The sequence below is a fragment of the Papaver somniferum genome, chromosome 11 (assembly GCF_003573695.1).
Source record: "Papaver somniferum cultivar HN1 chromosome 11, ASM357369v1, whole genome shotgun sequence".
Lineage (NCBI taxonomy): Eukaryota > Viridiplantae > Streptophyta > Magnoliopsida > Ranunculales > Papaveraceae > Papaver > Papaver somniferum.
In genome coordinates, this window is record NC_039368.1 from 4,928,482 (window position 1) to 4,946,697 (window position 18,216).

The 18,216-nt window shown below is 38.0% G+C and overlaps 2 protein-coding genes across 2 annotated transcripts; both read left to right on the plus strand.

The window, feature by feature from the left end:
- The first annotated feature begins 2,266 nt into the window (after positions 1-2,266).
- Positions 2,267-4,118, plus strand: LOC113323968. Its single transcript, XM_026572312.1, has 4 exons — positions 2,267-3,007; positions 3,073-3,215; positions 3,413-3,746; positions 3,825-4,118. Exons 1-4 carry the CDS (start codon positions 2,267-2,269, stop codon positions 4,116-4,118), a joined length of 1,512 nt encoding a protein of 503 aa, XP_026428097.1.
- Positions 4,119-11,281: 7,163 nt separating this feature from the next.
- On the plus strand, positions 11,282-12,044 carry LOC113323969 (floral homeotic protein PMADS 1-like). The gene is made up of 4 exons (XM_026572313.1): positions 11,282-11,469; positions 11,553-11,619; positions 11,726-11,787; positions 11,909-12,044. The coding sequence occupies exons 1-4, from the start codon at positions 11,282-11,284 to the stop codon at positions 12,042-12,044; spliced, it is 453 nt and encodes a 150-aa protein (XP_026428098.1).
- Positions 12,045-18,216: the final 6,172 nt, after the last annotated feature.

The window sequence follows — 18,216 nt, forward strand, 5'->3', positions numbered from 1 at the left end:
ACCAAATTGTTCTTCACCATTTTTGATCCACACGTACAACTACTGCAAAAACAGAATTAAAAAGTCCAAAATTAGAAACCAAAAACATCAAAATTCTTCATACATAATTGGACCACCAATACATAATTCATCTGGCATAATTGGAACACCCACATATAATCTAGCAAACATCAAGAAAACATTATATTGATACCAAATTATAAGGATTTTTAAATGAGCTGGTGCACTCACTTTCTTATGAGTAAGTTGATTGCTTAAGAATGAAGCAATTGTCTCGCTCATAAGAAAGAGAGTGCTCTAGCTCTCATCAATCCTTAACCACCAAATATCTCATACATATATCTATTGAAACAATAAAAAATCAAGCAACATTAACCACCAAGCGACTGACAACAGGAGGTTGGAATACCGAAGCCCTGCATAAATATCAGTTGAGAATGAGCCAGGGGTTCGGAACCCCAACCCCCTAACGTAACACTACACCAAATTCCTGGAATAGTAACAAGGATTCATAACGGCTTACGGGCCGTTACAAATTTCCTGTTACAAATGGCCGTTACAAATATTTCGTAACAGGCTGGAGCCGTTACTAAATTTTAAAAATTAGTAACAGGTCTAAGCCGTTACGAATTTTTTGAGCCGTTACGAAATTTTTTGTAGGCATGCCACTCACACGCTTGGTCACACTTGGGTCGTCACACCTTGACTATGTGCGCCTGCGACTCAAACGCCTAGCAATATATATTTCCACCCACGATTAGTTATATGAGAGGATATTACCGCCCACGAGTGTGCCATTGACGTGATATCAGTAGTATAACAGATCGAGATTTATTATCCTTATTCTTTTTTCTCTCCTCTCTTCTGCTTCTGCATCTGCTTTTTCTCTCCTCTCAGGCAATGAAACCCTAGTTTCATCACAGAGATCGTATTAGCCGAGAAACATCACAGAAATCTCTTTAATCTTTTCAATACCTTTCAATCATTGATCTGTGTAAGTGTCAATCGTTATAAGTTTTTCAATTTTTAGGGTTTCATATTTTTTTTTTAATTGATATGTTATTTAGGGCTTCATTTCATTTTTATTTTTACTTTTTCCATTTTTTAATCCGTGAATCTAAAAATATTTGTTCCATATGAGTTATGTTTTGTTAATCTTCTTCAGATAAATCTAATTCGATTTTTTTTTCTAATTTCCTGTTAGGGTTTGAAGACTTGAAGATTGAAGAATTTTGAAGACTTAGAAGGTATAAGATTCGAAAAATTAAATGATTTTAGGGTTTTATGTTAGTTTCGAAAATTTCTATTTATAGTTTATAAGCTATGGGTGCTGATTGACATCATTAGGTTCACTTGAAATTAGTTACATACTATAAGTCACTGATAGTTTTTTATCCATGATTATACACATAATAGATAATATTGTTGCAGTGATTTGTGATTTTGGGTTACTGGTTACTTAATTCCTTTCTATTTGGCTGTACTAAATCTTTTATAAACTGCAATAACTTATTGATTTGACAAAGTTAAAGTATATACTCATTAAATGAACTGCTAGTTTCTGATAGGTAATGGGGCTTATGAATTAGGATAACTTGTGATTCTTTTATGCTATTAATAATAACAGTCAATTCAATTTAAATAGTTGTACAATGTAGAGGTGGTGATTTTGATTTAATGTGTCCATTGATGGCTTTTAGTAAATGGAAGTCAAATGAAAATATGAACTGATTTTAGGTTTATTTTTCTAACATGGGTGTTTCTTTTATGACTTTAGGGTTTGTTGCTGCTCATCAACTATTGAACTTTGAAGATCTTTTGTCCAAGTTGAAACTGAGAACGTAGCTGGGGTATGTGTGTTTTATGAACTACCATGTTTAGTTGTTCCATAAATATGCTCATCATGATTTGAAATTTAGTTTTTATGTTAAGGTAAATTTTAAGCTTAAACGAACTAAAGTTAGGAAGTTTTGAACTGAGAACATAGCCAGCTAGTTGTTCCATAAATATGTTCATCATGATTTGAACTTTAGTTTCATGTTAAGGTAGTTTTTTAAGTTTAAATGAACTATAGTTAGGAATTTTTGTTTTGATATTGAGTGATTCTCAATGGGAAATATGATAACAGTCCTGGTGGATATTCGCAAAAGCTATTTGTAGCTCATGCTCACTTCTTTGAGGGGATGTTTCTGTCGCTAACTTGCAGGGCTTCGGCAACCCTGTACCACTAGGACTAAGTGATTTTGTTTGATGTTTGAAGGGTAATATGTCAAATTATGTGGATAAGAAATGGATGAAGTGTCCCCGTAAGTCGATAGATTACAGACAAGGTGTGAAGTCATTCATAGAGTTTGCCAGGATTAATGGTGGTGGGTGTACTTTGTTTTCATGCCCTTGTCGTCGTTGTATGAATACTAAAGGTTTAATTACCCTGAGTGAGATATCATTTCATCTGCTGAAATATGGTATGCAAGAGATGCACACAACATGGCGCTTTCATGGGGAAAGTTTAGAAGTAGCACGTGACACTACAACTGAATATGTAGCTGATAATGATGTCACAACAGTTTTGAATGAGAGTATTACGGCAGATGTGGATGAAAATGTTAGGTCAGGGATGGATGAGAATGGGGAAGAAGGTGTTGATAAGAATGCAGAAGCAGGTGTTGATGTGAATGTTGGAACCAGCAGGTGTTATCAGAAAAAGAAAGCGGCTGAGCAGGCAAGAGAACCATTATATCCTTCACGTCCTAAAGGAAAGTTAGCAATGTACGCTACGACTATGATGAACAACATAAAGACTCAGTTTGGAATTTCAGACAAAGGTGTTACATCAATGTTAGAGTTGATGAAAGAGTTACTTCCCGAAGGTAACACCCTTCCATCCAAGTTTCCAGATATCAAGAAGATTATTAAAGAGCTGGGGATGGACTATGTCACTTATGATGCTTGTATAAATGACTGTGTACTTTATTGGAAGGATAATAGTTCATTGGTGAAATGTCCGGTATGTCAAGAACCTCAGTATGTAAGAGTTTTTAATGATGAGAGAAAACTTACACAAGTTGGCAGAAGACTTTAAGGCATTTTCCAATAATTGCAAGGCTGAAAAGACTTTACAGTATATCATGGATAGCAGAGGCGATGCTTTGGAATTCTAGAGCACAGAAAGATGTCAATATAATGCGTCATCCGGTTGATTCTACAGCTACGCGGTATGCGGATAACTTTTGTCCTGAATTTGCTAAGGTAGCACGGAATGTTACTCTTGGGATAGCAACTGATGGCTTCAACCCAAATGGATGTTTTGGTCTCAATTATAGCTGTTTTCCGGTGATACTGTGTCCGTACAACCTTCCACCTTCAATGTGTATGAAAAGCGAATTCTCCATGTTATGTTTGTTGATATCAGGCCCAAGAGCACCAGTAAAGACATTGATGTGTACTTACAACCATTGATAGATGAGTTGAAAGAGTTATGGTATGATGGTGTTATGACATTCGACAGTTTCACAAAGTCTGAATTTCTGTTGAAGGCAAGGTTGTTATGGGTCATTCATGATTTTACGGCATTAGGAACTCTGTCCGGATGTGTGACTCATGGATATTATGTGTGTCCTACCTGTGATGAAGAAACAGTTTCTGAGTGGCTGCCGTATAGTAAGAAAATATGTTATATGAGACATCGAAGATGGCTGCCATCCAAACACAAGTACAGAGATTACAAGACAAACTTCGGTGGAGGGGTAAAACATGGTAAAGCTCCATGGCCACTAACAGGATTGCAAATTCAAGAAATGTTGAAGGATATGAGAAGCAAATAGGGTAAGGGTAAACCACCAGCAAAGAAACGTAAAAGAGGATCAGAAGGTGATAGTTTGCAACAGGGAGCCGATGAAGATGTTTCTGACCACTCACTCTTTTCTCGAAGTTCCATTCTTCATGATTTGCCGAATTGGGGATCAAACATAGTCCGTCATTGTACATATGTTATGCATACAAAGAAGAATATAACTGAGCATATCATTAACACTGTCATGGGTAACAGTAAGTCAAAAGATGGTGTAAATGCACAGAAAGATATGGAAGCTATGGGTATTAAGAAGGATTATGGTTGAAAGAGGATAGTGCAACTGGTAAGACAACAATGGAGGACAGATCTTTTGCCTTAACAAAAGAGGAAAAGGTATCTTTTTGTATAGTGCTGAAGAATATAAGGGTTCCTTCTAGCTTCTGTTCCAATCTTCGCAACTGTGTGAGCATTAGTCTACCGGAGTTGAATAATTTAAAGTCTCACGACTACCATGTGATGATGCAATCTCTATTTTCATTGTTAGTTTATACTGCGACTTCATTTCCTAAAGATCTGCGAGTTTCTCTTCTCCGTATTAATATATTTTTCAACATTTTGTGCGCAAAGGTTATCAACAGAGACGAACTTGTACAAGCAAAAGCTAGTCTGGTGGAAGCAATGTGTGTTATGGAAAAATATTTGCCACCATCTTTTTTTGTTATAAGTATCCACCTAATGATTCATCTGGCCGATGAAGCTTTAATCTGTGGGTCGGCCAGATTTAGGTGGATGTACCCCTTTGAGAGGTAAATACAGCCCCTAATGTTCTTGTTTAATTTTTTAAGTTGAGATTTTGTAGGTTAATGATCTTTTAACTTTCCTGATCTTTGAACTTTTCTGATCTTTTAATTTTTCTATGTAGGTTAATGAAAGGATTTAAAGGATTGGTGTGCAATAAAAGGTACATTGAGGGGTGCATTGCAAGAGGGTATGCGTTGCGAGAAGCTAGATTATACCTTATGGAGGACATATCTAATGATGGTGATGGTACTCATACAAATACTCGACATGCTTTTTTGGATGATGACTATGATGATGCCGATGAGATGCCTCTAAGTACTGCAACCCCGATGACTCTAACTCAAGCACAATTTGAAAAATGCCGCAACTGGATCCTATCCAAGTATATTGGAATAGATGACTGGCAAAGGTAAATTTTACTTATGCCTCACTCAATTCTGAATTTTTTTTAGTCCTCCTCATCATAAATGAAAATATCCGTGTTAAAGGATAGTAGCACAGTTCTGACTTAGTGCATTTTAGTTCATTTTAGCATAAATGAAAATACCCATAACTTAACTGAATGGCGTTGAACTGAATTGCGTATCGATGAAGTGATGCCATGATTTCATCTTTGTAATTAGTTATGAGAAACTTAACTTTGATAGTCTTTGAATTGGTATTTGGGTGTAGGAAGTATGATGTTTATGTTAACGGTGACAAGTCTAACGGTCAGAGCTCAAACAGTTTTCATCTATGGTTGCACAACGAGGTAATATGTTACTGTAAAGTTTTCACTAGTGGTTTGAGTACAACTTTTTATGGTTTTGGTTATGGTACTGACCCTGCCATGCTTTATTACAGTTGTTAAAGGACAAAGAAACTTATTCAACACTTTGGAGACTCCTGCAAGGACCAATCTTCAAGGCACAATCATATAAGAAGTACCAAGTCAATGGGTTTACTTTTAGCAAACTCAATTCTGGGGTGAAGAATGTATCACAGAACAGCGGTGTGTCAATGAAAGCTGTTACAAGGTTTCATGCGAAGTCGACCGAAGAAGCAGAAATAACTTATTATGGCGTAATTAAAGAGATCATCAACTTGAACTATATTGACTTTGAAGAAACTGTTTTTTATTGTGATTGGGTTAGTGTTGGAGATAAGAATGCTTGCAAAGTTGATGCAGTTTCCAAGGTTGTAAAGGTCAACTTGTCTAAAATGAGAAGCATAAATACAGTGGTGGATGAGACGTTTATCCTTGCATCTGAAGCTACTCAAGTGTTCTACTCGAAGGATCTTACTGAAGAGGGATGGTCCGTGGTGTTGCACTCATGAAAGCGATTAACGTCTGCAGTAGATAAATTTGAAGTTCCTATATCTTTTCAGTCAGTTCTGACTGACAACGAGAATTTGAGAAAGCTGCTCATTACTGATTCTATATTTTGAACTGAAACAGTTGCGATGTGTTTTACCTTACCCGACAACATATACCATGAATGCTCTCTTTTCATGAATTTTTTGGTTTTATTTGTCTGATCACTTATTTTTGAGGTGTTAGGTACCTATCTTTGGTGTACGTGGATGCTCTCTTTTAGCTTTGTTTGGTTTTCCCTATTTTGATGTTTGAATTACACATGGTATGGCAGAAGTAGAGGTCAATGAATATGGACAACCATTTTCCAGGAACGCAACAGTATTAGGTCACCGGAAAGGCGCCTTGGCTCATACACATGTGTCTATTTCATACAAAAGATGGAATGTTGTGCCTCAAAAGTATAAGGAGGATATTTGGAAAACCCTTAAGGAACAATACTGAACTTCTTTTATGATTGTTGCATATCAGTAAGGCATTAATTTGTTATTTCTTTCCAGGATGAATTTGGTGTACCTGAGACATCAAAGGAAAATTATCTGAAGACAGCTGCTGGTCCATGGAGGAGATTCAAGTCTGAGTTGCGCTCTGTCTACTACGATTTGCTCCCTACTCATGAAGAAAGGATTCTAAATGTTCCACCAAGCGTCAAATCAGAGGATTGGATAAAAATTTTCGAAAATGAAAGAGAAGAAAAGGCAGCGCAAAGTAGAATTGACCATAAGAGGAAAAGAGAACAATATGGCTACACACATTGTACTGGTCGCAAAACTCATGCTATGGTGAGAGCTGAACTGGTACATATCTTTTCAACTTACCTCAAACTTTGTTATATTCACAACTTACCTGAAACTCGATTATGTCGACAACTTACCTCAACCTCTTATGACCAAGTATATGATTCACATTGTATTTGTAAACTTAGGAGGCCGCAAATCCTGGTGCAGTGATCACTCCTGAGGATGTGTGGCTTAAATCTCATACACAAGAAGGTGGTTCTATTTTACCTAGCGCGGCGCCATTCGCTGTGAGTCAGTTTACTTTACAATTATTTTAACTCTTCTAAAACTACGTACTAGGTAGTTAAGATATTGAAATTTAATCGGTTGTTATGCTCAACACTACAGGAGAAGCTCAAAAATTCCCAAGATGAGATCAAAGAAAAACTGGATGCAGGTCTTCTAGTAGAACAACCTTGTGCAATGACCAAGGCTTTTGGGGCGGATTCTAGAGGAAGGATTCGTGATGTTGGTCCTATATCTCGTACGCAAATCAACCTTTCTGCTCCAGCGCGTCACAAGGTTAATGAACTGAAAACGAAGGAGGGTTGTCTTGGTGAGATGGTGGAAGAAATAGGTGGCAAGGTGGGTGTTATGATTGATGGCTTTGTGAAATTGTGCCACGTAGTGGATGAAATTAAATCTGTAATTCCAGTATCAGTGGGCTCGAACGTGCCCAACATCTCAAGAGATGTAGCCTCGCATACCCCATGCGGTGTTTCTGCTTCACCTCAAATAGGTTCACATGCTGCGACAAGTTCACCTGTTGGGAATACTGTATCACCAGCTGCGATAAGTTCACCTGTTGGGAATACTCAATCACCAGCTTCATCAAGAGTACGTGGTTTTCCGCTTTGTTCATTACTGGACTACGAGGGTGAAGTGGTTGCAACTGGTGAGCTATGTACTGGTTCTTTATCTAATCAGTTTCATGGAGATCCTATACCTATACATATTGCCAAGATATGTATCGATGATATTCTTAAGCCAGATGCAAACACTGTGAGAGCTAACAAGTATGCAGCGACCTTCGGAGATGTTGGAATTGGAGGATATGTTCTTCATCCAAAGATGTGCCTCTCGAACAAAGACACCCCATCTGTTTCTTTTTGAGCTAATAGATCTCATCCTTTTTGAGAATCGCGTAATATCTGCCTCTACTTAAATGGATCTTTTTGTTATACCTGTGCATTTCAAACTTTTGTACGTGTGCTGACTGATGCGCATACTCTTATGCAGTTGTGCATATAAATGATATTTTTTTGATTTTTTTGGTAGTTCACACTTTTGTATGTATGCTGACTGATGCGCATACTCTTATGCAGCTGTGCATAACAAAGATCTTTTTTTTTTTTTTTTTTTTTTTTTTTTTTTGGTAGTTCACACTTTTGTAAGTATGCTGACTGATGCGCATACTCTTATGCAGCTATGCATAAGAAGAGCTTTACCTGAAGCAAATTTTTTTGGTCCAATGTAACTTTTTTCTATATATGTGAACACAAAACGACTTATGAACATATATTTTCAATCAGTTCATCATTTTTTTGTATATATTTGTAGGTGGTTTGTGTTATGTTATATGTGAATGCGCAGGGACTTCATACAAGGTCAGTTGAAGCAGTACTAGCCAGCCGGGAGAATATCAATCCCTGGTAAGTACTTCACTTAGTTAAATTTTGTAGTATTAAGTTTAAATTTGTGGATTTGACACTCAGTTTATACTTGCAAGGTATTGCGCTGGTAGGAAGTGAACTTCAGTTGGGTTGGCATCAGATGGAGTAAGTATAAATTGAACTATATATTATTTCTCTTATATCTATTGACTTTTGTATCACTGATTTGGCAACTCATTGTCCTGTGCAATTATTTACTATATTTATGTTATTGACTCATTGTTTTGTAGTTTTAGCACTCATTGTCTGCATTTTATTTGTAATTGACTTTGTAATTGCAGACTTTGCGAGTTGCCTGGCTCAACTGACGATAATTTTTATGAGAAGCTTCTAGTATCTTGTCTCAAAGTGGATGGGCGATAATGAGAATCTTGTTTCCAACCTTTTCCAGTGGTTAGTAAATTTTCTATCTGCTGTTACACCTATGCTTGTTTGCATTTACTTGCTGCGTATTTTGAACATTATTTCTTCCAGTTTACTTGTCATAATAACGCAACCTGTTGTATTATGCAGGATTGCCTACTGCCTACATCGAGTTTTTTGATGCCCAAGCTTTCAACAAACCAAGCCTGCAAAGGATATATAGCTTAGTTGTGGTTAATCGAATTATGCTCTATTTGATCAGAAAGGGTGGAGAACAAAGCAGCTTCAAGATTTGTAAGTTACAGTTATTCAAGTTTTGTAGGCAGTTAGTAAGTTTCTGTTTTCCATTAGAAATTTGGAACCTTCCATGTATTCCCTTAGAAATCTGATACTTAACAAAAAAAAAAAAAAATTGGTACTTAGAGAAATTTCAGTAAAATTTGGTACTTACAAAAATTTCAATTATTTTTTTATATGAATGTGATATGAATAGATTGTTGAGTGTGGATGATGAATATATTGAAAGGTGTATGCATGGTATTGCATTTAGAATTCCGGTTTATTTCCGGCGGAAAATGAACTGCCAGTTAGCCTTGACCTGGTCAAACTTGGTCAATATTGACCTATTTTGACCAGGTCAAAGTTGCCTGGCAGTAATTTTTTGATGTTACAAAAAAGTTCGTAACGGCTAAAACCTGTTTCAACTTTCTGAGTCGTAACGGTTTTGGTCTGTTACTAAACTGCCACGTAGTAACGGCTCCTACATGTTACGACTGGGTTGTTACAAAAAAGTCGTAACGGCTCAGCTCTGTTACGAACGCCGTTGCGACACAAAATTCGTAACGGCCCCATTGCCGTTGCGAAAAAATTGTAATACGCCCTTTTGAAACAGGCGAGGGTCGTTACAACCCCGAGTTGTAACGGTTTGATTCTGTTTTTAATCCCAAAATTTGGTGTAGTGTAATAGAATTACTTGGTAGCTTATAAGAGACATGATCAAAAATCAAACTCTAAATCATGTTAACTCTAAATCAATCAACATAAGAATCGGTTCATACTCTAAACAATCCACATATGAATCGTGCTTGATAACGTGTATAAGGAGAAATATAAAGGAGAGAGATCTTATTCATTAGATCTCAATGTCTTATTACATAAGAATAAGACTTTCTATTTATAGGCTAGAGTGTTAGCCCTGGTTACATATAGATGGGCTGTACAAATGGATCAAAGGCCCTATAACGGGATTTTCATGTATATAGATGGGCTAAACACATGGGCCAAAGGCCCTACAACAGAAATTTCGTTTTTTTAGTCCGTGATTAGCAAACAGCTCCTCAAAAGTTAGGTACTTTGCACGTTAAGGTTTAACTTTAATTAATGTCATACTTTTTCAATATTATTACTGGTCATACTTGATGGTTTACCAATGCTTCCAGAAAAATATTTCATTTTCCTGGAACTGAGTGTTTTTATGATGCATGCAAACGAGATTGAAAATACTATTTATAGACGTAAAAGAAAAGACACTGTTCATTTAAAATGATCGCTTCACCACGTATGTTCTATTTTTCATTTTTTTGGCAAAACATCTACGTACTAACAATAGATGCATGTTCCATGGAAGTGTTAATGGGATAGTGGGATATTGAGATTGAAGTTACCTCAGAATGTTAATATAATGTTGAGCTTTTGGATGTCTGCTTTTTGCGTTTGTTACAGGATAAATTTCATGTTAAATTCTCGCATTAAAAAAAAATCTAACCGAAATTTGAATACTTTTCGAGCCTTATTTTAAGAACTTTGGATACTAATCATTGTTAACATTTTATGTCACATGTAAGGAATAAAATTCAAAATATGCTTCCTCATATTTTCGTAAGACAGTTGATTTGATTCATTTGCAAAAGGTAAATTACCGTAATTCAAAACCTTGCCAACCTTGATAAGCTTTTCAATGGTATAATAATTTTAGCTAATTCATAAGATTTTATTAAAAACTTCAAGGGGTTCAATGACATAACTAAATCAGTATAGTTAGTAGATTAGCTCTTAGCTTTATACTGCGCTTCACTGTCTTTTCTGAATTCCCTCAAGTCTTTGTCTTATGGGTGTACAACAAAATCAGTTAACTTTTGGAATATTTGTGTCTAAAGAGTACTATACGGGTCTAATGAAATTAAATACGTACGCCTGTAACGTCTGTAGACTCTGCGCACTGCGCCAAATACACCGCCAGTCCACCACTACGTACCTTGCCTGCTTTCTGTGTAATGTGCTCAGATGATCACAACAAAATACTCCCAACTTAGAAACTATACAAACAACTTTTTTCCCCGCTCACCAAATATGTAAATCTTGTGTTTTCCTCATCTTCTCATCCATATATACCCCTTCCTTTCATACAGTCTCCACCCTCGACATCCTGTGTTTTCAAAGGAGGCGCTTCATTCCATAACCCTAGCCTAGTTTTCTCATTCTAGCTTGCTTCAGAGATCTAGCTATCGAGACTAGAAAGATGGGTAGAGCAAAGATAGAGATAAAGTTTATAGAGAACACACCTAATAGACAAGTAACTTACTGCAAGAGAAGGTCAGGGATTATGAAGAAAGCTAATGATCTAACCATTCTTTGCGATGCTCAAGTTTGTGTCATCATGTTCTCTAATACTGGAAAACTTCATGTATATGTTAGTCCTTCTAATACGTAAGTCCATTCACTCATTCATCCATCAACTTCATGAATATCCTTCTATACATGATTGTGATTTTCTTTTATTTTGTTTGTAGATTAAAGAAGTTTTTTGATAGGTATCAAAGGGAGACTTGTACAGATATATGGGAAGCTGAACTTGAGGTTATTACTATACTCTAACCTCTTTGTTTTTGTTTTTGTTTTTGTTTTTGTTTTTGTTTTTGCTTGTTTATATGTTTAACTAATCGTTTGTAATCCGGCTGCATAGGCATTGGAAGAAGAATTGAAAACACAGCAGGAGATTGGAAGTAGACTAAAGAAAGAGATCAGGTAAATGATGGATGGATTGTACAACTTCTTATTTTGACCCTTGATATATATGTATTTGCTTTCTAGTTTCTAGTTCATTATGAATTATATTCATTACTTGTGGGTATGTGGTTTGGAATAGGCAGAGGACTGGACAAGACGACTTGAGTGAATTCAGCATTGAAGAACTGGGCGGCCTTGAGAAAGATTTGGCTAGGTGTTTGAAAATCCTTCGGGAAAGGAAGGTAAATGTAATGTCATCTGCAATGCTATCCTAGTGTACTTCCAAAAGTCTCATATTGATTTTTTGTAGGGGATTTTCTTATATGTTATATGCCTCTAGCTGCAATTCACCAATTCTTGACTTTGTCCCTTAATACCTCAGTTGTTCTGTTTTCACCAATTAATTCGAACATTCATAACGATGGAGCTATATTCGGGTATAGAGGTTTTACTTATACATTCTGTATCGATATCGTGCTCAACGTCTCATACTCGACAAAGCATATAGAAATGGGATTTAACACCATAACCATCATCTTGCATAAGGGGTATATGTGTTCAGCTGCACTTCATTGATTTCGCCTAGATAGTGAACATTTTGATATGAATTGCCATCTAATGTTCGTAATCTATTCAATCCAAAATTGGTTTTTTGTTTGCCTGATGAATTGATAGCTTTCAGTACTTGAGTTGGGTAATTGACTCGTTGTGAACATGAACAATGCTAGAGTTGTTGTGTGTACATACTTCAGAGTTCAGATTACTTAACTTGCTTTTTCATTCAAATTCTCAACTTATTGTGTCATAATTTAAGCTAACTAGTTTGATCCGTCGTTGTTGAGTAACAGCAGCATGTGTTGACCAGTCCTCCCAAAAAACTAAGTATAGTAAAGGAATTTTCTTCATTTCTCTCATTGATTTCGTTCATATATGGTTTCCTTCGCTTCAAGGAGTTGCACCATGTTGCTCTGTTTTGCAGGTTAGATGCCTAGAGGAAGCACGCAAACATCTCCTACGCTCAATACATGTAACTTTCAAACTCAACAATAATATATATGTTCTCCGATACAATAGCTCCTTAGTTTCGAACTACAACATGCAGGCTTAGTACTATAAAATCATCATTCACTAGTGTGGTTGATTAAAAGTTCTAACTTGGTGAATCATATTAATTCTTGTGTTATTGGTCTTAGGCTATAAAAGTCGAACCCTACTATCCAGTTCCTGCTGAGAATGAAGGAGACCCTTGTCCTGAATATGTAAGTGCCGATCCATTTATGTTTCCAGAGATTTTCTTTCTGAACAAAATGGTTCAATATCATTGATTTGCAAACCTAGAGAAAGACAATTTGCAATTTGCAATTAGCCTTAAACCCTAAACCCCTAAAATCAAGATTATCAACAGTTTACTGAATCATTTGAAAAAACTTGCATAAAAAGAAATTCCTAAGAATCGTCATGTGAAGCAATTTCAGGAGGTATGATAGGTGATGGTGGTCCTGTCATTAAATCATCACCTACCAAAATGGTTTCCTCCATTGATGGCTCTGAATCAACTGAAACAAAAACCAAAACCCATCAATTTAGACCTACAAATATTCAATTTTAACAACTGTAGAGTAAAACTGAAAAAAAAAATTGAAAAAAATTTGTAGAAAAATTGATAATTAGGTGAAGAAATCCATTTTACCATCCATGACTTCTCTTTAATTCCTCCCTCTAGTAAAGTATAATTTCACAAGTATGATAGATTTGTAAACCATAAGATGATTCGGGCACCAATTTTGAACTGAACTGAAACTCGTTTTCTTCTTCTACAGTATTTTTTTATCTAAGCATACCTTAGTGTATCATATAGTTAGATGTATGGTCTAGAGATGTGCGCTGAAAATATCCAACGAATATTAGTGTTGAAGCTTTAAAAATATAGCGAGATTTTGTCGCCCAACCGTTAAAAAGATTAGTTTTATTCTCATATGTCCACCGAGGACCGGAGTAACTTCTAAAAGGACGCTTTACCCCGGCCAATAGGTGCCTCGTGTCCGATCTTTTGTGAAAACAGTAACTTTTTCTCCTTTTCTTTTTTTACAAGAAAGCCAAAAATATTGTAGGTACACATTTCATCTTCCGCCACATGTCCACAAAGACACACGTGGAGGACATGCGACTGAGAACATCAAGATATGATATCACATGTGGACAGCCAAGAGACGCGCCCTGTCAAGATAGCGTCGCCACCCACCAAATCCAACGGTAGAGGATCGAGGAAGACGGAAACACTAGAACACTGCGAAGCACTGGAGGATAACCCAAGAGTCACTTTATCTTATCCCCAGAAAGATCTAAGATCTACGGCTGGGGATAGTCAGACTGACATAGACAAGACAGGGGCAGAGAACAGCCGTCTACCGCGGACAGACATCTCAACTACCCACATTAAATACCCTCAAACAACATACGTGTCAGTCAGCCTGTGGAGGAAGCGCAGATAGCACTGAATATTCAAGCGGAACACGCAGAGAGAACCGAGAACACGAAGACCTCTGCGTAAGCGGTACAAGACACAAGAGGATAAGGTTATAAACGAGCTTCAGAAGTGGACCTCACGTAACCACCCTATAAATACCCCTCTCTCCCAAGTGAAGAGGGGGCGGAAAACATTGAGAAGAGAATAGGAGAGAGACAAAGAGATGGAGAAAGTGTAAGTGAGGTTCCTCCTGCTACGCAGGCTTATATTGATCTCAAAGTCATTCGACTATTTCTGTAACCCTCACACATATAATGAAAAACCCAATCCCGGGGACAGAGATCTGAGGGAGAATCATATAAGTTAATCGTTTCGTCTATGTTCATACATTTATACTTTATATGTACAAGTCGATACTTATGATATATCATGTTCGTATATTTTATACTTCATCCACTATTTATCTTATTATATGAGCTAAGGACAATGATTGTAGTTGATGAGACGAGGAAGAGTATTAGAACTCTGAGTCAAGGATTCGACATAACCAATCCATTCCCTTCAGGCGCAGCCTATTTACTGTATTGTCATGAGTCTGCGCGCATTGTTTGTGAATACTCAGATGACACTGATCCGTGTGTTCACAATCTGGCGCTAGAAACATGGATTTTCATCCCGGTAAAAGATTTATCTTCTCCTGTGACTTGTTTCAGGCTTCGTTTCCTGAAAATAACGATGTATGGAACACTACGGTTTTTTCCTTTCGTGATTTCAAAAACCAAAATTATGAACAGATCCGCGTTTATCTAAGTAGATCTGATTCTTCATGCATTTTCTAAGTTTTCACGCCTTTGAAAACTAAAATTATGAATAGATCCGCGTTTATCTAAGTAGATCTGATTCTTCATGCATTTTCTAAGTTTTCACACCTTTGAAAACTAAAATTATGAACAAATCCGCGTTTATCTAAGTAGATCTGATTTTTCATGCATTTTCTAAGTTTTCACGTCTTTGAAAATCAAAACTTCGAACAGATCTGCAGTCATCTATGTAGATGGGCGCCTTTCGTATCTTCAAGATTTTACACCTTTGAAAACTCAAAACGCTAATAGATGTCACGTGGGACCCATTTGTCTTCGTGAATTTTTCTCTTTTTTTCAGGGAATTTTTAAAAGATGGAGAAAAGCAAAGATATCGGGAAGGCAAAAGATTCATCAAAAGAGATGCCAAGGACAACCCCAGTGGTAACTAGGAGTAAGCAGAGAGGTGGAAAGCTGAAGGCAGCGGATAGGGCGCAGGATAATGCGGAAAGCACGGCCCCCATCAATGCCAACATCATCGCAGCAAACGCAGTAAACGTCGCGGCAGCCAAACACAGAAGCTAGAGCTGGCATATCCAAAGTTGGAGCTCCCAGAGTAACCAACGCTCAACTACAGGAACATCAGGAAGTCTTAGCAGAGTCAGGAATACGACAACCCCACGATGGGATGCCCTTAACCAACAAACAGAACATACCTTTTCCGACCAGGCAACCGCTTCTAATAGCAGGTCAACCCTCACAACAATCGTCGGGGTCCCAGGGTGCACGGTTAGATCCACCAGAGCCAGTAATACAGATCGTGTATGAGGAACAAACCATAGTCGCTGATGAGCAATTGCGGGCAGGAACACCAAATCAAGGGTCAAATCATTCCGCTCAGATGATCGCCGAGCTGGCAGAATTAAGGAAGAACCAGAAGGCATACGCAAATGTTGTGGCGATATTAGAACAAGAGAACCAAACACTCAAGGAAAGAATCATCCATAGCGCAGAGGTAGAAAACCAACGCGACGAAGCTAACTCCAAGGCTGTAGCACCTAATCAAGATAGAAGAATGGTGATCACAAACAACACGATTCCATTGAACCGAAGAGGAGCAAGGAGAAGCCAAAGATCAGACCCTGATTACAATCCCGAGAACTCGGACTACTACGACGGTACCACCCTCCTAAGAGAAAAATCTACCATTCGTAAAGAGCACCAGATCGCAATGGAAAATCTGTGTGCTGAGATGCTGGAAGAAATCAAGGAGCTAAAGACTAGGCAAGGAGGCGGAAGACTAGAGCAAGTGATGAAGGAAGCAAACACTACCCCGCTGACCCCACACTTGGCCAGGGATTTCATACCGCAGAAATGTTCGGTTCCTGCTTTCGATTGCTATGACGGGTCAACTGATCCTGCGGCTCATCTTCGATATTATAATCGAATGATGGCCCGTTGGGATAACGAAGACTCCATACTGTGCAGATACTTTCCATCAAGTTTAAAAGGGTCCGCGTTATCATGGTTCGATAACCTGCCATCAAACTCCATCGATTCCTACGACCAACTCACAGAAAAATTTCTAGCAACATACATGTACAACAAGGTTGTCAATACCGGCATCGACAAGCTATTCTCACTGGAGATGAAATACAAAAAGACCATCAGAGAATATACTGATAGATGGCACAAGATTTGCCAAGCTATTGGCAACGTAGATCCTGTGGTTAATATCCACTGCTACAAATGGGGGATGGACAGGATGAGTCCTTTGTTTGTGGAGATCCACGGGACCATCCCTACCACCGAAGGAGATCTCCGGATAATCATTGAAAAGCATGCAAGGTTAGAAGAAATTCAGCGTGAAAATCCCAGAGCTCATACTCAACGTCCCACACGCACAAATTCCGTGGATCAAGCCAGCGGGTCCAAAAGAGGAATCACAGAAGAGCATCCCAACGCTGAAAGGAAAGAACGAAGGGATGATAGACGAAGAGATGATCGAAAATTTGAAGATCAAGTCTATACCAAGCTGAATACCAGTTATTTGCGCATCCTGGGGGAGATCAAAGGGAGGGAGAATTTCGATTGGCCATGGTCCAAGGGAAAGCAACCTCCTAGATCAGAAAAATCCAAGGAATACTGTGAATACCACTGTTTCAACGGTCATCAAACAGAAAAGTGCAAAAATCTCAAGATAATGATTCAAAAACTAATCGACGCAGGAGACCTGAAGCAATATATACGGAAGATTGATAACGAAGATAGAACCAAGAGAGGCAAGCATGTTCAATTACCAGAAGGCAACCGCACCCTCAACACGATTCATGTTCAGAGATTCAAGGACCATCCCTAACCTCCCAAATTGGGAAGAGATTGAGAAAACAATTCGAAGATTATTGTGAGGTTTATAAGATCGATGGGAAAGAGGTAAACGAGCATGAACAATGGATGGACGCGCCCATGACTTTCGATGCAGACGATGTGGAAGAAGACATGGAAGACCATAATGATCCTCTAGTCCTCACACTCCCAATAGCAGGGTACAATGTCAAGAAAATTCTCATCGATTGAGGAAACTCAGTCAACGTCCTGTTCTATGAAACGTTCAAACGTATGGAACTCAACGACGAGAAACTGATGTCGTCTTACTACACCATCTACGGATTCAACGGCGCAGCTACAAAGCCCCTAGAGGACATTTTCTTACAAGTAGACGCAGGGCCCATGAAAGTGGACACTCGATTCAGTGTCGTAGATGCACCTTCACCTTACAATGCCATCATCGGAAGAAGATGGGTTCACAAGCTCAAGGGAGTAGCGGCAACCTACCATCAATATCTCAGATTCCCAACACCCCAGGGATTCATGGAAATTAAAGGTGACCAAGTAACTGCGCGGGAATGTCAGACCTTATAGAATCATATCAATAATGAGCGGGAAGAAAAGCACCAGTCCTGAAGAGCCAAAAATAAGGAAATAACCATAGATACATATCTGGAAGAAATTTCCGGAAAAAGCCTTCTGAACGTAAGCACCACTGGTAGCGCAAAAGCCAGCACCTCCGCGACAAAAGAAGACGGAGAGCCCACCAAATAGCAATCAATGAATGTTCCTCTCTTGGGGGAACCAAAACCCACGTTTACGCCTGTCGAAGCAGCTAAAGAAGTCAACATA